The sequence below is a fragment of the Salmo salar genome, chromosome 09 (assembly GCF_965601325.2).
Source record: "Salmo salar chromosome 09, fSalSal1, whole genome shotgun sequence".
Classification (NCBI taxonomy): Eukaryota; Metazoa; Chordata; class Actinopteri; order Salmoniformes; family Salmonidae; genus Salmo; species Salmo salar.
The window spans coordinates 23,548,013-23,566,843 of NC_138299.1; the positions used below are offsets into that span (position 1 = coordinate 23,548,013).

The following is an 18,831-nucleotide window of genomic DNA, read 5'->3' on the forward strand; positions in this document are numbered from 1 at the left end:
AGGGATCATAGCTTCCACTTTCCACATCATTTTGAAACAACAGAACGTTCCAAACTCACCGACATAGATGAAACCTGTCCAAATCTGGGCAGGGGGTCCAGGTGGATTCCTATGTTAATATAGCTTTCAGGGTGCAGTATGATTCTTTTAGGCTGGGAGGCGTGCCTGGATGTGTCTGTAAGGGGACCCAGCTAGCAATGAGGACGCGACCCTATTTCCGCGCGCCGGGACTGATTTAATCGGCCCGAATCCGGGTGCCGGGCTTGGACTGACCGGGTGCCGGGCTCGGACTGCCCAGAGTAAGCCAGAACTAAGCCGACACTGCCGGTGTTTTGCCAGAATCCCTCCAGAAGTGTCCTGATGCAAATTCATATTACTATTACCCATCCACCCCACTGATAGTTCTCAATTCAGTTTCATTACACTATAAAAAAATACAAACAGCTGTAAACTAACAACCTTACACAATGACCAAGTAGACATGTACTCATTGTTTTTTTTTTAACTATAAAAAACTGTAAAGATATTACATTTCATACAACAGTACAATGTAGGTAGGTAGTAGGGAACAGAGCCCTGAGCCAAACATCCACAGCAGCAGTGTCCCCTTATACGGTGTCTCCCCAATTATATGTGACATATGAATTGTCTATTTTTTAGGCTCTTCTATATGTTCCTTGTTAATTGATTCCCTATTCGCCAGTCTCTAATCCACTATCTGCTTGCACCTGTTGGGCCTGTTACGGACAGCATCTTCTTAATTTGTTTGTTGTTTGTACAGCACTGATGAAGGCATAACATTCTGAACACATATAATTGGAAAGAGATGTAACATGGTGACCACAAGTAACATGCTGACCACACCACTCGCGTGGCTTGCGCGTCAACGAACGTCTGCATAGCCAGCTACTAAAATAGAACTTAGTTCTATTTGTGATGCTTGACGAGCTGCAAGTCCCACTTCTCCCATCTCCTCATTGTTTTTTAGGAGCATATACCCACGTGGGTGATTGAAAGATGAACTGAGGTCCACAATCCAGACCAGTTGGTGGTGGTAATGCACCTTAAAGTTGGTTGCCAACCGCCATATAAAGTCCAAAGAAGAAGAAGAAGCCTGAAGGAGGAGAGATCACTAGAAACAAACTCAGCCTACCCTTTTATCTGTGGATTAATTGTCAGAGTAGGTAAAATAACAACCCAATGTTTATATCCCAGGACAAATTAGCTAGCAACAGCGAGCTAGCTAGCTAAATTTCCATAAATGTTTAATGCTTTTCGACCTGTCCCCAAATTAATATAGTTGGTTCAGAGTTTGTTTTGATATTTCAACACGCGTGTCCTGATCGCATCTGGTGTGGGTGGACAAAAGCAACATGCGGGCAGACACACGCGAGCGGTGTGGTCAGCATGTAAGGCCGAAACAAATGCTCTGTTACTTTTTTTATTAGCACCTTGCGCTTTCACTTTTTGTATTATTTTGAGCATGGATTAAATTAAGCCTCCTTTGGTTATTCCTTTTCATGGTTTTGAGTGCTAGTACTTTTTGAACTCTACAGATATTTTCTCTCTCACGCACCATCCGCTTTTCATTCTAGCCTGAGCGCAAACCCTCTGACTGGCTTTCTAAACATATTATGACAAATTATTTTTAATGCAGCGTGAAACTGAGCAGACCCAAATTATATCCTCTCGGTTTTGTGTTGAGAGTGAGTGATGAAAATGTAAATACTGTTGGCTGCTGTGACTAACTATGGGGGGCCACAGTGCTGACGGGCCGAATCAGAACATTCTCCCTCTGGTCAAAGACAAAGTCAGCAGTTCTGCCTCAAGTGAATAACACAGAAACTGCATGCTCACTAAAATATACATTAGACACCCAGTCCAAGGCTGCAATTGGTTGGCTATTTATAATGGGGGGAGCTGGGGAAAAGTTCCCTGTTACCTCCAGGAGTGAATATCTCTGACTTACACCTTCCAGCAAGCATCTAGCCTCACTTTAATGTGATTCGCTGTTACCCAATGATGAAATGCCATTCACTGTCAGTCTTACTGAGCTAAAAGTGGCAGCAGCCAAACCAATGTTAAATTAATCTCACATTTTCAACTAGGAAATCCCTCCACTTCCCCTATCCTTTATGTCCAGTCGTTGTCACACCTTTCTGATGAATGTGCCACTTCTACACTTCTGTCTACCACCCTCATCAATACTTGGCTGTCTCTGTTGTTTTCACAAGGCTCTGCTTGGCTAAGTGCCCCATTCCTCCTAACTCTCCATTGTAAATAGCGCATTGAGCCCCCCTTCAGTGGTGTGCTCCACTCTGCTATTACAACCTGTTTGAAGTGGTGTTCAGTTTAAAAGTGCAATAACAGTTAACACAAAAACAAAAAGGTAGTGAGGGCAACCACGGCGGTGTAATGCATCACCAAAAATAGTGACAACTTGATGTTATTTTTGATGTACCAATCCTGTCTATTCATCTGTAAGTAATACAAACAAACAAAAATAAAAATAAAATAAAAAACAAACAAACAAAAAATGTAAGAAAAAAAATATTAATAATATCAAAATACAAAAAAACGAAGTAATACAACAACCCCCTTTAAACCATGGCATTTGTTGGTTACGTTCATGGTTCTCCATATCAGTCCATTAATACTACTGTTACTACAGACAAACCTCTATGTCTGTCTGTATATTAGGATCAAGTTGCTTGTGCTATATACCCCAACTTTCTTCCTCTCAGGCTAGTCTTAACAGCCTGGGGTATAATAACTACAGCCCTTTTGTGTGAGACAGTCTTTGTCCCCCCATTTCATAGAGAGGGTATTGTCTGTTTAAAAGAGCACCATGAGACTCCCTTTCAATAACCCCCCCCATCCCCACCACCAAACATACACAAGCCCAAACACAAAGCGGGGAGATCAAAAGCTCTCTAGCACATACCACACTGATGGGGAGCAGATGCAGAGAGAGCTGCTCTGTGGAGGTGGGTCTTGCTTGAGTGTGTGTGCGTGTGTACAAAGTCAGATGTTTCTTGGTAATAGGCATGGAACAGAGACTCAATGGAACAAATTGCACAATGGTGACTAACTGTATGAGCCATGATGACGTATTGAAGACAAAGCTCCTATTTTCCTTCCTAGTTCCTCCATGCCCTCCCCCTGCAGCCTCCTCTACATCAGGAGTGGTCAAGTTCCCTGGACGTCTTAGACTGTGAGAGAGAGTGTGTACATGTGTTAAGAACTTGTGGGAATGGGATGTGATTGTAGAGTACTATTTCGGTGACAGCTACATAAACTTCACATGGAACTAATTTAAACTACTTCTCCTCTCATATATTTTTGTTATTTATTTCACCTTTATTTAACTAGGTAGGCTAGTTGAGAACAAGTTCTCATTTGCAACTGCGACCTGGCCAAGATAAAGCAAAGCAGTTCGACACATACAACACAGAGTTACACATGGAATAAACAAACATAGAGTCAATAATACAGTAGAAAAAGTCAATATACAGTATGTGCAAATGAGGTAGGAAAAGTGAGGTAAGGCAATAAATAGGCCATGGTGGCGAAGTAATTACAACATAGCAATTAAACATTGGAATGGTAGATGTGCAGAATATATATTCTGCACATCTACCATTCCAATATATATATATATATATATATGAATGTGCAAGTAGAGGTACTGGGGTGCAAAGGAGCAAAATAAATAAATACAGTATGAGGATGAGGTACTTGGATGGGCTATTTACAGATGGGCTATGTACAGGTGCAGTAATCTGTGAGCTGCTCTGACAGCTGGTGCTTAAAGCTAGTGAGGGAGATATGAGTCTCCAGCTTCAGTGTTTTTTGCAGTTCATTCCAGTCATTGGCAGCAGAGAACTGGAAGGAAAGGCAGCCAAAGGAAGAATTGGCTTTGGGGGTGACCAGTGAGATATACCTGCTGGAGCGCGTGCTACGGGTGGGTGCTGCTATGGTGACCAGTGAGCTGAGATAAGGCGGGGCTTTACCTAGCAGAGACTTGTAGATGACCTGGAGTCAGGGGGTTTGGCGACGAGTATGAAGTGAGGGCCAGCCAACGAAAGCGTACAGGTCGCAGTGGTGGGTAGCATGTGGGGCTTTGGTGACAAAACGGATGGCACTGTGATAGACTGACATTTTGTTGAGTAGAGTGTTGGAGGCTATTTTGTAAATGACATCGCCGAAGTCGAGGATCAGTAGGAGGGTCAGTTTTACAAGGGTATGTTTGGCAGCATTAGTGAAGGATGCTTTGTTGTGAAATAGGAAGCCGATTCTAGATTTAATTTTGGATTGGAGATACTTAATGTGAGTCTGAAAGGAGAGATTACAGTCTAACCAGACACCTAGGTATTTGTAGTTGTCCACATATTCAAAGTCAGAAACGTCCAGAGTAGTGATGCTGGACGGGCGGGCAGGTGTGGGCAGCGATCGGTTGAAGAGCATGCGTTTAGTTTTACTTGCATTTAAGACCAGTTGGAGGCCACGGAAGGAGAGCTGTATGGCATTGAAGCTCGTCTGGAGGTTAGTTAACATAGTGTCCAAAGAAGGGCCAGAGGTATACAGAATGGTGTCGTCTGCGTAGAGGTGGATCTGAGAATCACCAGCAGCAAGAGCGACATCATTGATGTATACAGAGAAGAGAGTCGGCCTGAGAATTGAACCCTGTGGCACCCCCATAGAGACTTCCAGAGGTCCGGACAACAGGCCCTCCGATTTGACACACTGAACTCTATCAGATAAGTAGTTGGTGAACCAGGGGTGAACCCCGATAAGGATACGGTGATTGACAGAGTCGAAAGCCTTGGCCAGATCGATAAATACGGCTGCACAGTGGGCATAAGGGCATATATGGGCATAAGACTTTCAAGAACAGACTAGTCATTATTTAAACTGAGTGAGATATACTTCACAGGACAATGCATGTGTGTGAGAAATCTAGAGACTGGATTCCTGGAGATCTGCATCATAGGAAAGTGAAGCAACTATGTTTATTAAGGTGTTTGACAGAGGCACTGATGTACGGTCCTGTATCATATCAGGGTAGAGGGGTATGCTGAGGTTATGGTGTGGTGCCTGTTTTGTCGCTAGCTAGGTCTCCATGATGGCTAAGGCCCTTAATCAGCTGACTGCAGCATGACAGTGGGAGAATTTTAGGAATGTGCTGATCCTGTCCTTCTTTCGCCCCTGACCCGTGCTGAACAAAAGTCCTGTTATTCTTCAGTCCTGAAGGACCACATGCAGGTGTACAGGTGACAAGCGCAGAGCAACGAGTGTACTACATTGACTCACACACATGTCAATTCCTCTATGATCATGCCATTTTAGAACTGGTGTTTCCTCTCCGTCTTAGCTAAGGTAAAGTCGGAAACAAACACTCAAGGCTAATTCTTAACTACAGTATATGGGAAAGGGATACCTAGTCATTCAACCGGAATGTGTCTTCAGCATTTAACACAACCCCTCTGAATCATCTGAATGTGGTCAGAAGTATGTGCCAGAGTTGCGATGTTCTCCCTCCCTAACATGTTGAACTCCACCGGGAATGGGAGGTAAAAGCAGGATATGTAATTCACTGATCCACTGCTTGTACAGCTGCCAGTGACAAACCTGATAGAATTTCCAGTTGTAAAGTTTCCAGATAACAGTAGGGGGCAGTTGTCCTTCTTGGCGATCCATTATGTCGTCACTAGTTACCACAGCCACAAAGTCATTATTCTAGCTAAACCCCACCTATTTATACCATTTCAGCCCACATGATGAATCAACATGTTGCACAATGTTTTGCAAGAATGCGGAATTAACCGGTTGAGTAACGTTTCCGGGTCACAAAGTTTCATAATTGAGGCATCATGCTAACACACCATAATCACACGAATACCCTCCTGTGTCCTAAAATTACTCACCACATGACAGAAACATGTTTGTCTTGAAAGGGGAGGCCAGCCTTACATTATTCTATTTATTAGTCATGCACTCCTTAGAATGTTGGGCATCAGCGTAAAAACTGAGCAGAGTTAATGGCCTTCCATTTGTTTAGTTAGGGTCTAAATTAAATTGAATGCCTCATTGTGGAGATACATGTTCATCTAGCCGAAAAGTTAACCCCTAGACTGCCTGATGGCTCTTCATAGGTCTGAAAGTATCCGATAGATGAAAGCAACGACAAAAGCTTCCCTCAACCCTCAGGTAGGCACTACATTTCAAGATGGTTTCTAGATGTGGTGAGGGGTTGATTTTGTAAGTGTAGGATGGACAAAATTGCAATGAACAAGGCCCCATCTTTGCTCTTAAAAAGCAGAGAAAAGGTCTGGGAGATTGGTGCCCCACAGTGGTATAGTAAAGAAAGTGCAGTCAACACAAGCAGAACTGAAGACAGGACACGAAGCAGATTTTTCAAGCATCCCTTTTACTAACGATCACCTGTTACAAAAAACCCCCCGAAATATTCAGTGTTAATGAAATTACCAACAATATAGCGAGCGTTGATTACAGATATGGGATTCCTCTAATAGTTACAGAAGGATTAAAAACCTCAGCTCAGTAGACCTGTCGTTCTGCTCCCACAGCGAGGCAGGGCCACAGCCTCCCTCCTACTGGCTCTGCACTTAGACTTCCTCTACGGATCTCCATGGTTACAGTTGCTTAGTGTCCCATCTGACATGCTGGGACCCTCCCCTATCCCCTTGCCCTCCCTCCCAATACCCAGCCAAAGTATGCATGTACAGTAGCTATGTATTCATGAATCAACACATGTACAGTACGTGTTTGAGTTGTCAGGACAGGAGTCAAAGAGATCAACAATTGTCGTGTACAGTCAGCAGGTCCTAACAGTTACTTTTTTAAACAATATATTTTTCCTTTAACTTAAAAAGGACAAACAACCCAAAGTTCATTTTGGAATCCACTTCATCGCCCTCTTGACAAAGAAAACTAACAGAGAAATACGATATATTCAAAGCGTTCCATTGAAAAAAAGGGGGTACTAAACAGGGGGGGGGGGGGGTGCCACACAGTCAATGTGTAGGATGCCTTTAGTTCTGGCTGTGCCGTTGGGATCATGAGGAATGTGGTGGGACTTTGCAGTAGTAAGGTCTGGTTTGGTGTTCGGCGTGTTTGTAGTTTGAGGGAGCCCCTCTGCTCTGGGGCCCAGCCAGGTCTCTCCCTGACCCTGCTGAGGAGGAGCAGGTGGGGGTCAGAGGTTATAGGTCAGCGCTGGGCATGGGGTCAGCAAGAGGCTGCCTACAGTACAGGTGAAAGGGAAAGCGAGGAGTGTAGCAGGAGAGGATGAGAGTGCATGATAGGAGAGGTAGAGGTGGAGAGGTTTTCTCTGTACAGAGGGTCCATCCTCCCCTCCCTATACTTCAGGCGAGTCTGATTCCTGCAAGAAAGCACAGTTCAATATCTCTTTAGAGTTACAACGAAGACTTACATGCCAGTTATACCCTCCATTTATTGTAAATTGACTCCTATATTTCAAAGCCTTCTTTTGATTGCTGTGTTATCCAATGTCCTACCGCCTCTTGTCCCTTGGTGAGTTGCCGGTTGACAGCCAGCAGCAGCTGCTGCAGTTCCCTAACAGTTTGGTTTAGGCCTGCCGTCTTCTTCTCCTTCCTGTCAATCTCCTCCTGAGGGACATAGTGACAGTTTAGTTACCCCCCCCTCTGGTCACTTTCAATATAACTACACCTACTGGTCAATAAAACTACCCCTAGGTAAAGACTGGTTACATTTAATATACAACTACAATACCACGGGGGGCCAGTACAAAAATGCATGAAATGAAATGTATGCATTCACTACTGTAAGTCGCTCTGGATAAGAGCGTCAGCTAAATGACTAAAATGTAAATGTAAAACTACAACTACTCATAGCTACCTGTGTTTTTAGCATGAATGTACACTACCTACATCATATGTGTGACTGACTTCAAAACAAATATTTAAAATAAAAAAAATCCACCCAGCCACAAAGTTCCCCTTTCCCTCCAGTAATTCTTACGTGTGATGAGAGGTTGCTGTTCTCTATCAGGTCACCCTGGCCAGTCTCTTTGCAGATCTCCTCCTGGATCATGTCCAGAGACTGCTGGGCCTGTGGTAGAGCAGGATGGGGGAAATTACAAGAAACATTTAAGCTTACATTTCAGGTAATATAAGTGTGTTCAACACATCCACGTATTCAACTGTTCAGAGTGTATTTAGCTCCTAGTGTTTCATTCTAGACTTGGGACTGGTAACAAACTATTTCTCTAAGAACAATGTACATCCAAACCTAAACTTAACATAGTCCAATCCTGAGGGGCTGTCTTACCTTATAGAGATTCCCAGCCACCTTCTGCCTCTCACGCTCCTCGGTCTCCAGTTTAGACCGAGTCTCAGTCAGCTGGGTCTTCAGCTGCAACCAAACACCAGAGAGACGAGACACTTAACACATGACAATGACCGTTCCACTCCTGATAAAATCTGATCTCAAACTGTTTGGAGGGGGGAATTTGCATATACACAAGGTGATATATTTGTATATTTCTACACCAATACTTTTTTCACTTAGCTTTTAGAGCAGTCGAGGTAGACATGTAGCTATATCTACTAAACTAATAATAATTAGCGAGACACTGACAAAGAGTTCTTTATTTTTTTGAATGCATTGTCAAATGAAAAACCATTAAATGTTCAGGTATCCTTGAAGGCATTCACAGACAGAAGGGTGGCAAGACAAGAGATAGACGTGAAAACAGAGACAGACGTTGAAAATGTTTCAACTGCGTTTCGAGGCAAATTACGGACAATATGATGTGTGTGCGTGCAGTTGAAGGCATAGAATGTATCCCCAAAGATGGCCGACATGGAGAAGCTCATTGGCCTGTACAGGAGTAGCAGAAAGCCACCGTAAGCCTTTAAGTGGTAGTGATGGGATAGTGCAGGGGTATTCAACTCTTACTCTATGAGGTCTGGAGCCTGCTGGTTTTCTGTTCTACCTGATAATTGCACCCACCTAAATCAGTCCCTGACAACAGGAGAACAAGGGGGGGGGATACAATAGCTCAGTCTATCGTTATATTCTTAGTGTAACTGCCTCCTAAAAAGCTAAGAAAACCCACCTTACACATGCATATAAAAACAGCTTAGCCTGTTGTATTTAAGCTTATATCACTACTGTATCCAGAGGTTGTAGAAAGATGGAATGATACCCAAAGGACATTGAGAACCTTTATTCTCCAGGCAGGTGATGACCCCAGAGATAACGTTGGGTGGTGGTGGTGAAGTAGGGAGGGACAGGTTACGGGAGCTCTACCTATATGGGTGAGCAAGGCTTACCAAATTCAACTCCTCATTCTGCCTGACTGCTTCTGTATAAGCGCCATCAAGTTAGCTCTGCAGTTCAGTCAACAGATCTTTAAACTGAAATGAAGTGTGAGATGTTTTTAACGAGCGGTTGTGGGACCCGGGGAAACAACGCTACACAGCTGAAGCAAGGGAACGGCTTGGGTGATCGGCTACAAGTGTCCTAGTAGTGAATTAGGGTGTGAGTGTCCTAGTAGAGAATTAGGGTGTGAGTGTAATAGCATCTAAAGCTGTTTAGGAGAGTTCGATTGTTCTAGATCTGACCAATGATCTACAACGACCTAGATAAAATACTCTCACTCTCTGGAGAAACTTGTGATGATATGAATGAATGCAGCTGGAATGTTTCTGTTCTGTGTGCCTGCAAAGGGACTCCATTGATTTAACAGGAAACAACTAGAAAAACATGAAGTGCTGTAAGTTACTGTGTGAAGTTCGCAAACCCTCTAAAACAGAGCATTCTACAATGAAAAATGTGTGTTGTGTGTATGAATGTAATGTCCAACTGTTGCATGTACTAACACAATGGTGGATACCACAAACAGTAAACAAAGAGACATGCTCCATAAACATATAGTAAGTACAGTAACACCCATAAACAATGCAGAGGGGAATGACTACATTTGCATTTTATCAGACACTCTTATCCAGAGTAATTAGGGTTAAGTGCCATGCTTAAGGGCACAGAGACTTTTCACCTAGTCATCTCGGGGATTCCAACCAACAACCTTTTGGTTACTGGTCCAACGCTCTTAACCACTAGGCTACCTGCCGCCCAATGACTATATAGATGGATAACCACTATGACATGACCGAGTATGACAGGAAGTTGAGTCAGCTCACCTCGCTGACCTCCGTCACATAGGTGGCGCTCTCGTACTCTGCTCTCTCCAGCTCAGACTCAAGGTACTGCTTGTCTCTTCTCAACTATGGACGAACAAAATACTGCATTTTTAGCTATATATGAAAATCAATTAAAGTGAATGAGTCAACTGATGTAAAGTGCCTAAATAATACAATTGCTGAGCGGTATGTAAAGTGTTAAACTGAAGGACTGACGTTGTCCAGCTCCCCGAGGTCGCTCATTCTGTCCACCTCCTGCTCCAGTGTTGCCACTTTCACACTCATCTAGGAAAGAAAGGGCAGGAGAGTGACTATAAGCACCACACCAGAGGATGCTGGTGGAAGGAGCTATAGGAGGTCATTGTAATGGCGGGAATGAAGGAACTGAGTCAAACGTGGTTTCCATGCATTTGATGCTGTCCCATTTATTCCATTCCAGCCTTACAATGAGCCCATCCTCCTATAGCTCTTCCCACCAGCCTCCACTGCACCCCACATACCAATGATATTGTTAAAAGTGCAATAAACACAACTTGAGGTTAATTGAATGTTCTTCAGTGTTCACCTCTTTCAGCTCTGTCTGTGACAGATTCAGCTTCACCTTCCAGCGAGACTCCTCCTGCTCCACACTGCTCTGGAGGCGCTGCAGGATACCCTCCTGTGGACAGTAGAGGGTATTACAGGTTAGTTTCATAGCCTCATGACACATTTTTTACGTAATCTACAGGACACTGAGAGAGCGTCGCCTCACCGTCTCAGCCAACACTTTCTTGTATGTCTCACAATCTTTCTGTAGAACCTTCTGGGTCTCTTCTGATTCCTTCAGCTTATCAGCCAATATCTGGTGAACAGAACAGCTCTGGTTTCACTTCTTTCCACCTCAGTTCTCAGACATTTTAAAACATACAAGTATTTTTTATAGGAAACCTTGGTGTCCTCTGAGCCCCCTGGAGCTGGAGGTCTGGGCTCTGCTGCTAGGGTCACCTCTGCTGCCGGGGCCTCTTTCACTGCAGTCTCAAACCTCTGCAGCCACTCCTGGTGGTTCTGAGAGATACACAACAATAGACCATGTGGAACAGATTAACTTAGAATTTAATATCACATCATGTGGTTCTCTGAAGCTCAGTTGGTAGAGCATGGCTCTTGCAACGCCAGTATAGTGGGTTCAATTCCCGGGACACCCATACGTAAAACGTATGCATGCATGACAGTCGCTTTGGGTAAAAGTGTTTGCTAAATGGCATATTATATACTGTATTATGTGAGACCTTACATGTTCAGTGGGAAGAGGCACGTTGGGTAGCAGTCTGTGCAAAACATCTCGACACTCTACCTGAGCTGTCTCCAGGGCTGTCTGGTGCTCCTGAAGAGGTAGAGAGGGAGAAGGAGGAAGAGAAAAGGGGACGTTCAACATGGACTACACTCAGGGCTCTCTCTCCCCCCCCCACACACACACACACGCCACACACGACAGCTGTGCAGGGAAACAGCCAACACCTCAAATCGCTACCTCTGCTCGCTTGGTTTCACCCCTCCCATCTCAGAGTGCATACAGGAGCATGGCCTGTGACAAACGCAACTCCCTCTCGACGACACTCCAGTGTAACAAACAGCGGCTCAATTATTTAGTGTGCTTCAAGCAAGTATTCATCCACCCCAGTGTTCAGCAGCCACACCACCACGAGACGAGTTCATTAAGTTTAGACCCTGCTCTGCTCTCCTCAGGTTCACAAAGTTCACATTGGTCTCCTTTCAAGGAGGAACATGTTACTCACTCTTGTTCACTCAGTTGCAGTAATGCCCCGGAGGAGCTAACATTTTTCCCATGGAGCACCACACGTTCTTCCATTATGAAGAACCACCAAACAAAACACACTACGTTGGTACCATTAATCACACTAGCTGCACAGGGCTCGAAACTCTCAGGAGGAGAGAGATGTCTTGTATAACCCATCTTACCCTCCGATGGAGTGAGTCCTGTAAGGGACCGCTGGCGCAGTCACCTCTACTCTCATTAACACCTTGTGTTGTAAGGGGAAAGGGATCTACGCTGTGACATATGCTTTGGATTGTGTATGAGCATGCATTTTCCTGAGCGCACACAACAGGTGTCCAGGAACTCCTACACGCAGCTTAAATGAAGGCCATTTTTACTGTACCAAGATGGCCGAGAGCAGCTGCTGGGAAAATCAGTTCACTATGTACCCGGTCTGCTTTATGGACATGAGGAGCGAGTCACTAGGGGTTAGAACTGTGGCAAAAATATACCGAGCCCCCACAACTGTTTATAGTAGGAGAGCAATCTGTTAGTCTATGGTTTATTAGTGGGTCCCTAAATACACACGGCTAAGCAAAGGGTCATGGCAGATCATATTCTCACTGATGAAGAAGACTAGAAAAACCCCTAGGAAACAGCTGGGTGGATATTAACAGCAGCTACAGCAGAAGACCATGTGCCAATATTACTGTCTGCTTTCTACACTAAACTAAAATATAAAAAGCAACACGTAAAATGTTGGTCCCATATTTCATGAGCTGAAATAAAAGATCAAGAACAAAATAGCGTATTTCTCGCATATCTGCACAAATCTCTGCAGTTGTCACACAATACGTTACAGATGCCAAAAGTTTTGAGGGAGCGTGCAATTGGCATGCTGACTGCAGGAATGTCCACCAGAGCTGTTGCCATGGAATTGAATGCTCATTTCTCTACCGTAGGCCGCCTCCAACGTCATTTGAGAGAATTTGACAGTACGTCCAACCGGCTTCACAATCGCAGACCACGTGTATGGCATCGTGTGGGCGAGCAGTTTGCTGATGTCAGTGTTGTGAACAGAGTGCCCCATGGTGGTGGTGGGGTTATGGGCAGGCATAAGCTACGGACAACAAACAGAATTGCACTGTATCAATGGCAATTTGAATGCACAGAGATGCCGTGACGAGTTCCCGAGGTCCATTGTCGTGCCATTCATCCGCCGCCATCACCTCATGTTTCTTCAGCATTACAATGCACGGCCGCATATCGCAAGGGTCTGTACACAATTCCTGGAAGCTGAAAATGTTCCAGTTCTTCCTTGGCCTGCATACTCACCAGACATGTCACCCATTGAGCAGGTTTGGGATGCTCTGGATCGACGTGTATGACAGTATGTTCCAGTTCCCGCCAATATCCAGCAACTACGCTCAGTGGGACAACATTCCACAGGCCACAATCAACAGCCTGATCAACTCTATGCAAAGGAGATGTGTCACACTGCATGAGGCAAATGGTGGTCACACCAGATATTAACTGGTTCTGATCCACACCCCTACCTTTTTTTTTTAAGGTACAGCATGTGACCAACAGATGCACATCTGTATTCCCATTCTCATATGAAATCCATAGATTAGAGCCTCATTTATTTATTTCAATTGGTGTAAAGTATTTAAGTAAAAATACTTTAAAGTACTAAAGTGTTTTTTTTTGTAGATCTGTACTTTATATTTGACAACTTTTACCTAACTATATTCCTAAATAAAAGGATGCAATTTTTACGCCATACATTTTCCCTGGTCCAATTCACACACTTATCAAGAGAATGCCCCTGGTCATCCCCACTGCCTCTGATCTGGCGGAGTCACTAAATACACATGCTTTGTTCGTAAATGTGTTTGAGTGTTGGAGTGTACCCTTGGCTATCAGTAAATAAAATAAAATTGTGTCTACTGGTTTGCTTAATATAAGGAACTTGAAATGATTCATACTTTTGATACTTAAGTATATTTTACTCAAGTAGTATTTACTGGGTGAGTTTTACTTGAGTCATTTTCAATTAAGGCATCTTTACTTTTACTCAAGTATGACAATTGGGTACTTTTTCCACCACTGCTGATTTTAAATTGTGGCATGCTGTGTTTATATTTTTGTTCAGTATATAAGTCAATGCAGTAAGGTGGTGGCGTACACAAATTGAAAGATTTCTGTATGTTGATCAATAGTATCACTGTTATTTTATCATGTTTTCAAAAAAGATTTTACACAAAATAATGATGTTGACTGATTGCACATATTCTGGACGGCAATTCTGCAGGATCAAATGGAACACATGCAGAATTGGGGAAAGGAAATGAGAGAAGCACATAGCAGGAAATGAGAGGAGCATCACGAAGATCATGGATCTCAAACTCATTATGACCATCCAGCTACATGAAATCTGGAGTCAGTCACAGCACACTCATTTTCAATTCCCAGTTTTTCTTTGTACTGGAATTTAGGTAGTTATATAACTGTACAAGTAAAGCAGATTCTAGTGCAGAATAGCAAGCAGAACTCAAGAACAGGAGTGGTAAAGTTCTACATAAAATTCATTAGTCTTTCTGAAATTCCTGAGGGGAATAGCTAATGGAGACAATTATTCAGGGCCAGAGTGCAGAAAGAGGGGAGAAATCAGTATGCAGCAGCATATGTATGAATGATGGAGTAACCTCACTGGTCGATTATGGCAATAGCTGTTTGGGGATGAATCAGGTTTTCAATCTAGAGTGAAGCAGACTGGAAGCAGCGTCCGAACCTTGAGGGCTTTGCCAAGTTTCCCCTGAAGCATGGACTCGGTGGCTGCCAGAGCCTCCATAGCGCTCCAGTTTTTCACCCGAAGCTCCTGGTCAGTTTCAAGAGAGATACGACTTTCAGTTCAGCCTCAGGGAAAAGTATGCAGTGACCCACAAACACAATTCATATAGGGACGAACAGAGAACCATTAGCTAATACTATTTTCTACTCTCCTTTTCTGTACAGCTGTCCTGTCCTATCCTGTTTCTGAGTGTAGGTTTAAAAGAAAATCCTCACTGTACTTTACCTGTAAACCAGTCTAAGGGTCAAGCGCAGCTTAACATGAGCTGCCCATCTAACGATTGAGTCTTTAAAAAGGATCGGCCACTAAATTGTATCGGCAAAAACAAACAGTGAAACGGTTTGTCACTCAGTAGAGGTCTTTGGGATAGACACTGAAAGAATATGAAGAATGAGAGCTGCAGCTCACTGCCAAAAAAGTAAAATGTACCTAGATAGGAAAAGCCAAATCACATTATATAGAGCTAGTCAACAAGGTAGCTCTCGGTCTCTGTAAAACAAGGCTGTTGTTATACTGTGGAAACAGAAATAGGGACTCCTTGTAAACATGGCCAAGAACAGAGCAGAGTAGACTGACAGCCCTTAGCTATGATGTTTGATTGTAGAAAGCCTTAGCCAACATAAGCATGGAATTTCAAATTAACAGAACTAAAATGTAATGGTAGAGAAATCATTGACTTGAATAATTTCAAGTAGCTTTATTAATTTCATTCATAGTCTGTGACAAAATGCAATTTATCCACTTGGGAAAATGAATAGAGTGAGATTACTCATTTGAAGCAGAGGTGCACAGGACTGCAGATGCATGGGTAGAGTGACATAACTGAGAGGTGTGGTTTAGGGCAGTGGTTCTCAAACCTCTCCTCAGGGACCCCTCAGAAATCACAATTTTGGTGTAGCCCTTTTCTAACTCATCTGATTCACCTAGTCTTGATAATTAGTTGACAAGTTGAATCAGGTGTGTTAGCTCCAGAATAGTTGAAATGCATAGAATGGCTGGGGGGTCCCTGAGGAAGGGTTTGAGAACCCCTGGTTCAGCAGAGTATATACAGGATGAGGTCTGCAGATGTATGTCAGGGCTAGACTGGAGAGGTAGGTAGTGTGGGTGTGGGCTGGGGAAGCAGCAGGACTGTCTGCAGCACAGGACGGGACACCTACGTTGTTCTTGCTCCTGTGAAGCTCCAGGGACTCCCTCATCTTAGCCAGCTCTCCCTGGAGATCAGACACCTGCTTCTCCTTCTCTGCCAACCTGGAGGACAGAACACCACCACACATACATTACCAAGCATAACGCTGCTGGATAGCCCCATGCCAAGGGACACCTACTGTATACTGAAGGGAATTCTGTGAAGTATTGCTGTTACTCACGCTGTCAGCAGTTCCGGGCTTGGGGCCTCTGTGTGGGTCAGCTAGAACAAGAAGTAAGTTACTTAACTTGTTATTCTTCACCCTCTCCCATTCAGCCAATACAGATGACTAATGAACTGTTTCCACCTCTTCCCTCACCTGTTGTAGTTCCTGCACCTTGTCGCTCACCTCCTTGGCCCTCGCCTCCAACTCACTCTGTAGGGTCTGGATCTCCTGGTCCTTAGCAACAAGCCTGCAACAAAGTGTGTGTCAGTCTAATTTCTCAGGGTACAATGCCATTAATCGAGTAGGAAAGAGTAGTACAATAGGCTTAAGGATAGTACAGTAGGCTTACTGTGTCTGTAGTTCTAGGAGCTGGTTTCTGGCACTGGTGGTGTCCTCAGCCTCCTTCTGTCTCAGCTGCTCCAGCCCCACCACCTGCTGCTCCAGAGACTGCAGGGTCAACAAACACAGGGTCACACCAAACACCCAGCAGGGAGACACAGCACAGTCTAGAACCAATACAGTAACATTGGGAAAAGTCTAAACCCATTCCAATAAAGCCCTTAACTTGAATTTTGAGAGAGAGAGAGTGAGTGAGAGAGACTATGAACACACACCTCAATGGTCATCCCATTGCTGGAGTCACTCGCCTGTGCTGCCTGTAGGCTCTCCTCCATTGACTTAATCTGCTCATCTTTCTCTTGGATCCTTGAAACACAGAACAACAAAACTTGGCGAACACAGAACAAATTGTCCATGAATATGGCAAGCTGTTTCATAGCAGTTGCTAGGGAAAAATAGGTATTTTCATTGACTTACTTGCTCTGTAGTGCGTCCACTATCGAATCGGACAATTTCTGAGAGTAGGAAAAGACAAGAGGGAGAATCCATGAGGGAACGGAGTTGAGACTATCAAAATAAAAAGAGACAGCAGATCCGTGTGGGGGGAAAAAAGTGTGCGTAACATACCTGTTCAGTAGTCTGAAGCTTTAAAGCCACCATCTCTTGTTTCAAAACCTCCTTCTCTTCTCTTACAGTCTGACCGAGAAAGCAATTTGATTTCAAACACTTCAACATCATTTTTGTTTACAAAATGCACGATCAAAACTGTGTTTATCTGGTGGGGTGATCAAGCTCATTCCCCTGAACACTGCTCACCTTCAATTCCTCCTCCTTATTGGCCACCTCAATCAGCCCCATCTTCAGCAGGTCCTCCACAGTCTTGATGTTCTCCTCCCGCTCTTGGAAACTGTGTGTGGCGGTGGGGGGGGGGGGGGAGACAACAACACAAAGAGACATAGTGAGACAGGGTCAATGTGAAGTATAACATTGTTTTCTGGTGTGGTCTTAATGCTCTCCGTTCTCACATACCTCCTCTGGAACTGGTCCAAGGCCAGCTGAGAAGCAGTCTAGATGGGGAGAGAGGGTGTGTCAGAGAGTTATGCATACTGAGGAACTGGTAGATCACAGCAGGAGTTCCATCTAAGAAAACAGGTGTGTTTCACTTCTGACCTGTTCAGAAATCTGAGCCTGCAGATTCTGGAGCTCTACCTTCAGTGACATGTTCTCATTGTGCATGGCCTGTGGAGGAGAGAGGAGGGTGAGGGCAGGAAGCCCAGATTCAACAACATTCATCTCACACAAAGGAGATATCACTATTCATTTGACAGTGTGCATGTAGGTCTACAGTAGTTTGATAATATCTTTATCCTAATGACCATTTTCAGCTAATTTACTTTGTTTTAATGAACAAAGGCGGCCCAGAGGGCTTATCATAGTTCTGTTTTATAACTGTACTAGCTACTATGCTTCACAAATAAATAACTTCCATGTATAGTAAGCCAACAAATCAATCCACTGTACTGTGAGCAGCATTCCTACAGCTCAACACATTCCATCCGGTTAACAGACCGTATTTTACAGAGCTGGTGTAATAATGGGGGTTTAGACAGTATTACAGAGTATTACTGGAGGTACCTGCATGTTAGTTTCCCTGCTGGCGCCACTGCTCCTCTCACCATTCAGGGAGTCCTCCAGACTCTTCCTCTGCAGTTCCTTCTCAGCCAGCCTGGACACAACCACACAGGGCAAGAGTCAGCAACACAACCCATATGACAGGGACAAGAGTCAGAGAGGACATTATATGGAACAGACGGACATTCAAGGATCAGGCTACACAGATGTGCAAGTGGGCTGGGGAAACACTTACAGCTTCTGTAGCTCCTCAAAGTGGGATACAGTAGTGGCCTGAAAGAGGGAAGACAGTGGTCACAACACACTCACATATACAGTACCAGTCAAAAAGGTTGGACACACCTACTCATTCAAGGGTTTTTCTTTATCTTTTACTATTTTCTACATTGTAGAATAATAGTAAAGGCATCAAATTATGAAATAACACATATGGAATTATGTAGTAACCAAAAAAAAGTGTTAAATAAATCAAAATATATTTTATATTTGGGATTCTTCAAAGTAGCCACCCTTTGCCTTGATGACAGCTTTGCACACTCTTGGCATTCTCTCAACCAGCTTCATGAGGTAGTCACCTGGAATGTATTTCAATTAACAGGTGTGCCTTGTTAAAAGTTAAATAGTGGAATTACTTTCCTTCTTAATGCGTTTGAGCCAATCAGTTGTGTTGTGACAAGGTAGGGGAGGTAT

At 43.9% G+C, this 18,831-nt stretch overlaps 1 protein-coding gene across 3 annotated transcripts in view; it reads right to left on the reverse strand.

The window, feature by feature from the left end:
• Positions 1-6,409: 6,409 nt before the first annotated feature.
• ktn1 (kinectin 1) overlaps positions 6,410-18,831 on the reverse strand; it is a 41,564-nt gene continuing 29,142 nt past the window's right edge. For 2 of the 3 annotated variants that reach the window (XM_045723483.2, XM_045723482.2), the window contains exons 12-34: positions 18,377-18,414; positions 18,145-18,235; positions 17,680-17,748; positions 17,539-17,576; positions 17,326-17,416; positions 17,137-17,205; positions 16,987-17,024; positions 16,785-16,875; positions 16,520-16,617; positions 16,324-16,417; positions 16,186-16,226; positions 15,976-16,066; positions 14,759-14,845; positions 11,482-11,571; positions 11,136-11,252; positions 10,960-11,049; positions 10,774-10,866; positions 10,425-10,493; positions 10,209-10,292; positions 8,332-8,415; positions 8,023-8,112; positions 7,539-7,649; positions 6,410-7,402 (exon numbers count right to left, since the gene is read on the reverse strand). In XM_045723483.2, coding sequence (XP_045579439.2) covers positions 7,379-7,402; positions 7,539-7,649; positions 8,023-8,112; positions 8,332-8,415; positions 10,209-10,292; positions 10,425-10,493; positions 10,774-10,866; positions 10,960-11,049; positions 11,136-11,252; positions 11,482-11,571; positions 14,759-14,845; positions 15,976-16,066; positions 16,186-16,226; positions 16,324-16,417; positions 16,520-16,617; positions 16,785-16,875; positions 16,987-17,024; positions 17,137-17,205; positions 17,326-17,416; positions 17,539-17,576; positions 17,680-17,748; positions 18,145-18,235; positions 18,377-18,414 — 1,788 coding nt within the window. In that variant the 3' untranslated portion in view covers positions 6,410-7,378. The remainder of the gene's footprint in view (positions 7,403-7,538; positions 7,650-8,022; positions 8,113-8,331; positions 8,416-10,208; positions 10,293-10,424; positions 10,494-10,773; positions 10,867-10,959; positions 11,050-11,135; positions 11,253-11,481; positions 11,572-14,758; positions 14,846-15,975; positions 16,067-16,185; positions 16,227-16,323; positions 16,418-16,519; positions 16,618-16,784; positions 16,876-16,986; positions 17,025-17,136; positions 17,206-17,325; positions 17,417-17,538; positions 17,577-17,679; positions 17,749-18,144; positions 18,236-18,376; positions 18,415-18,831) is intronic. The other variant, XM_014210812.3, reaches the window with a different exon arrangement.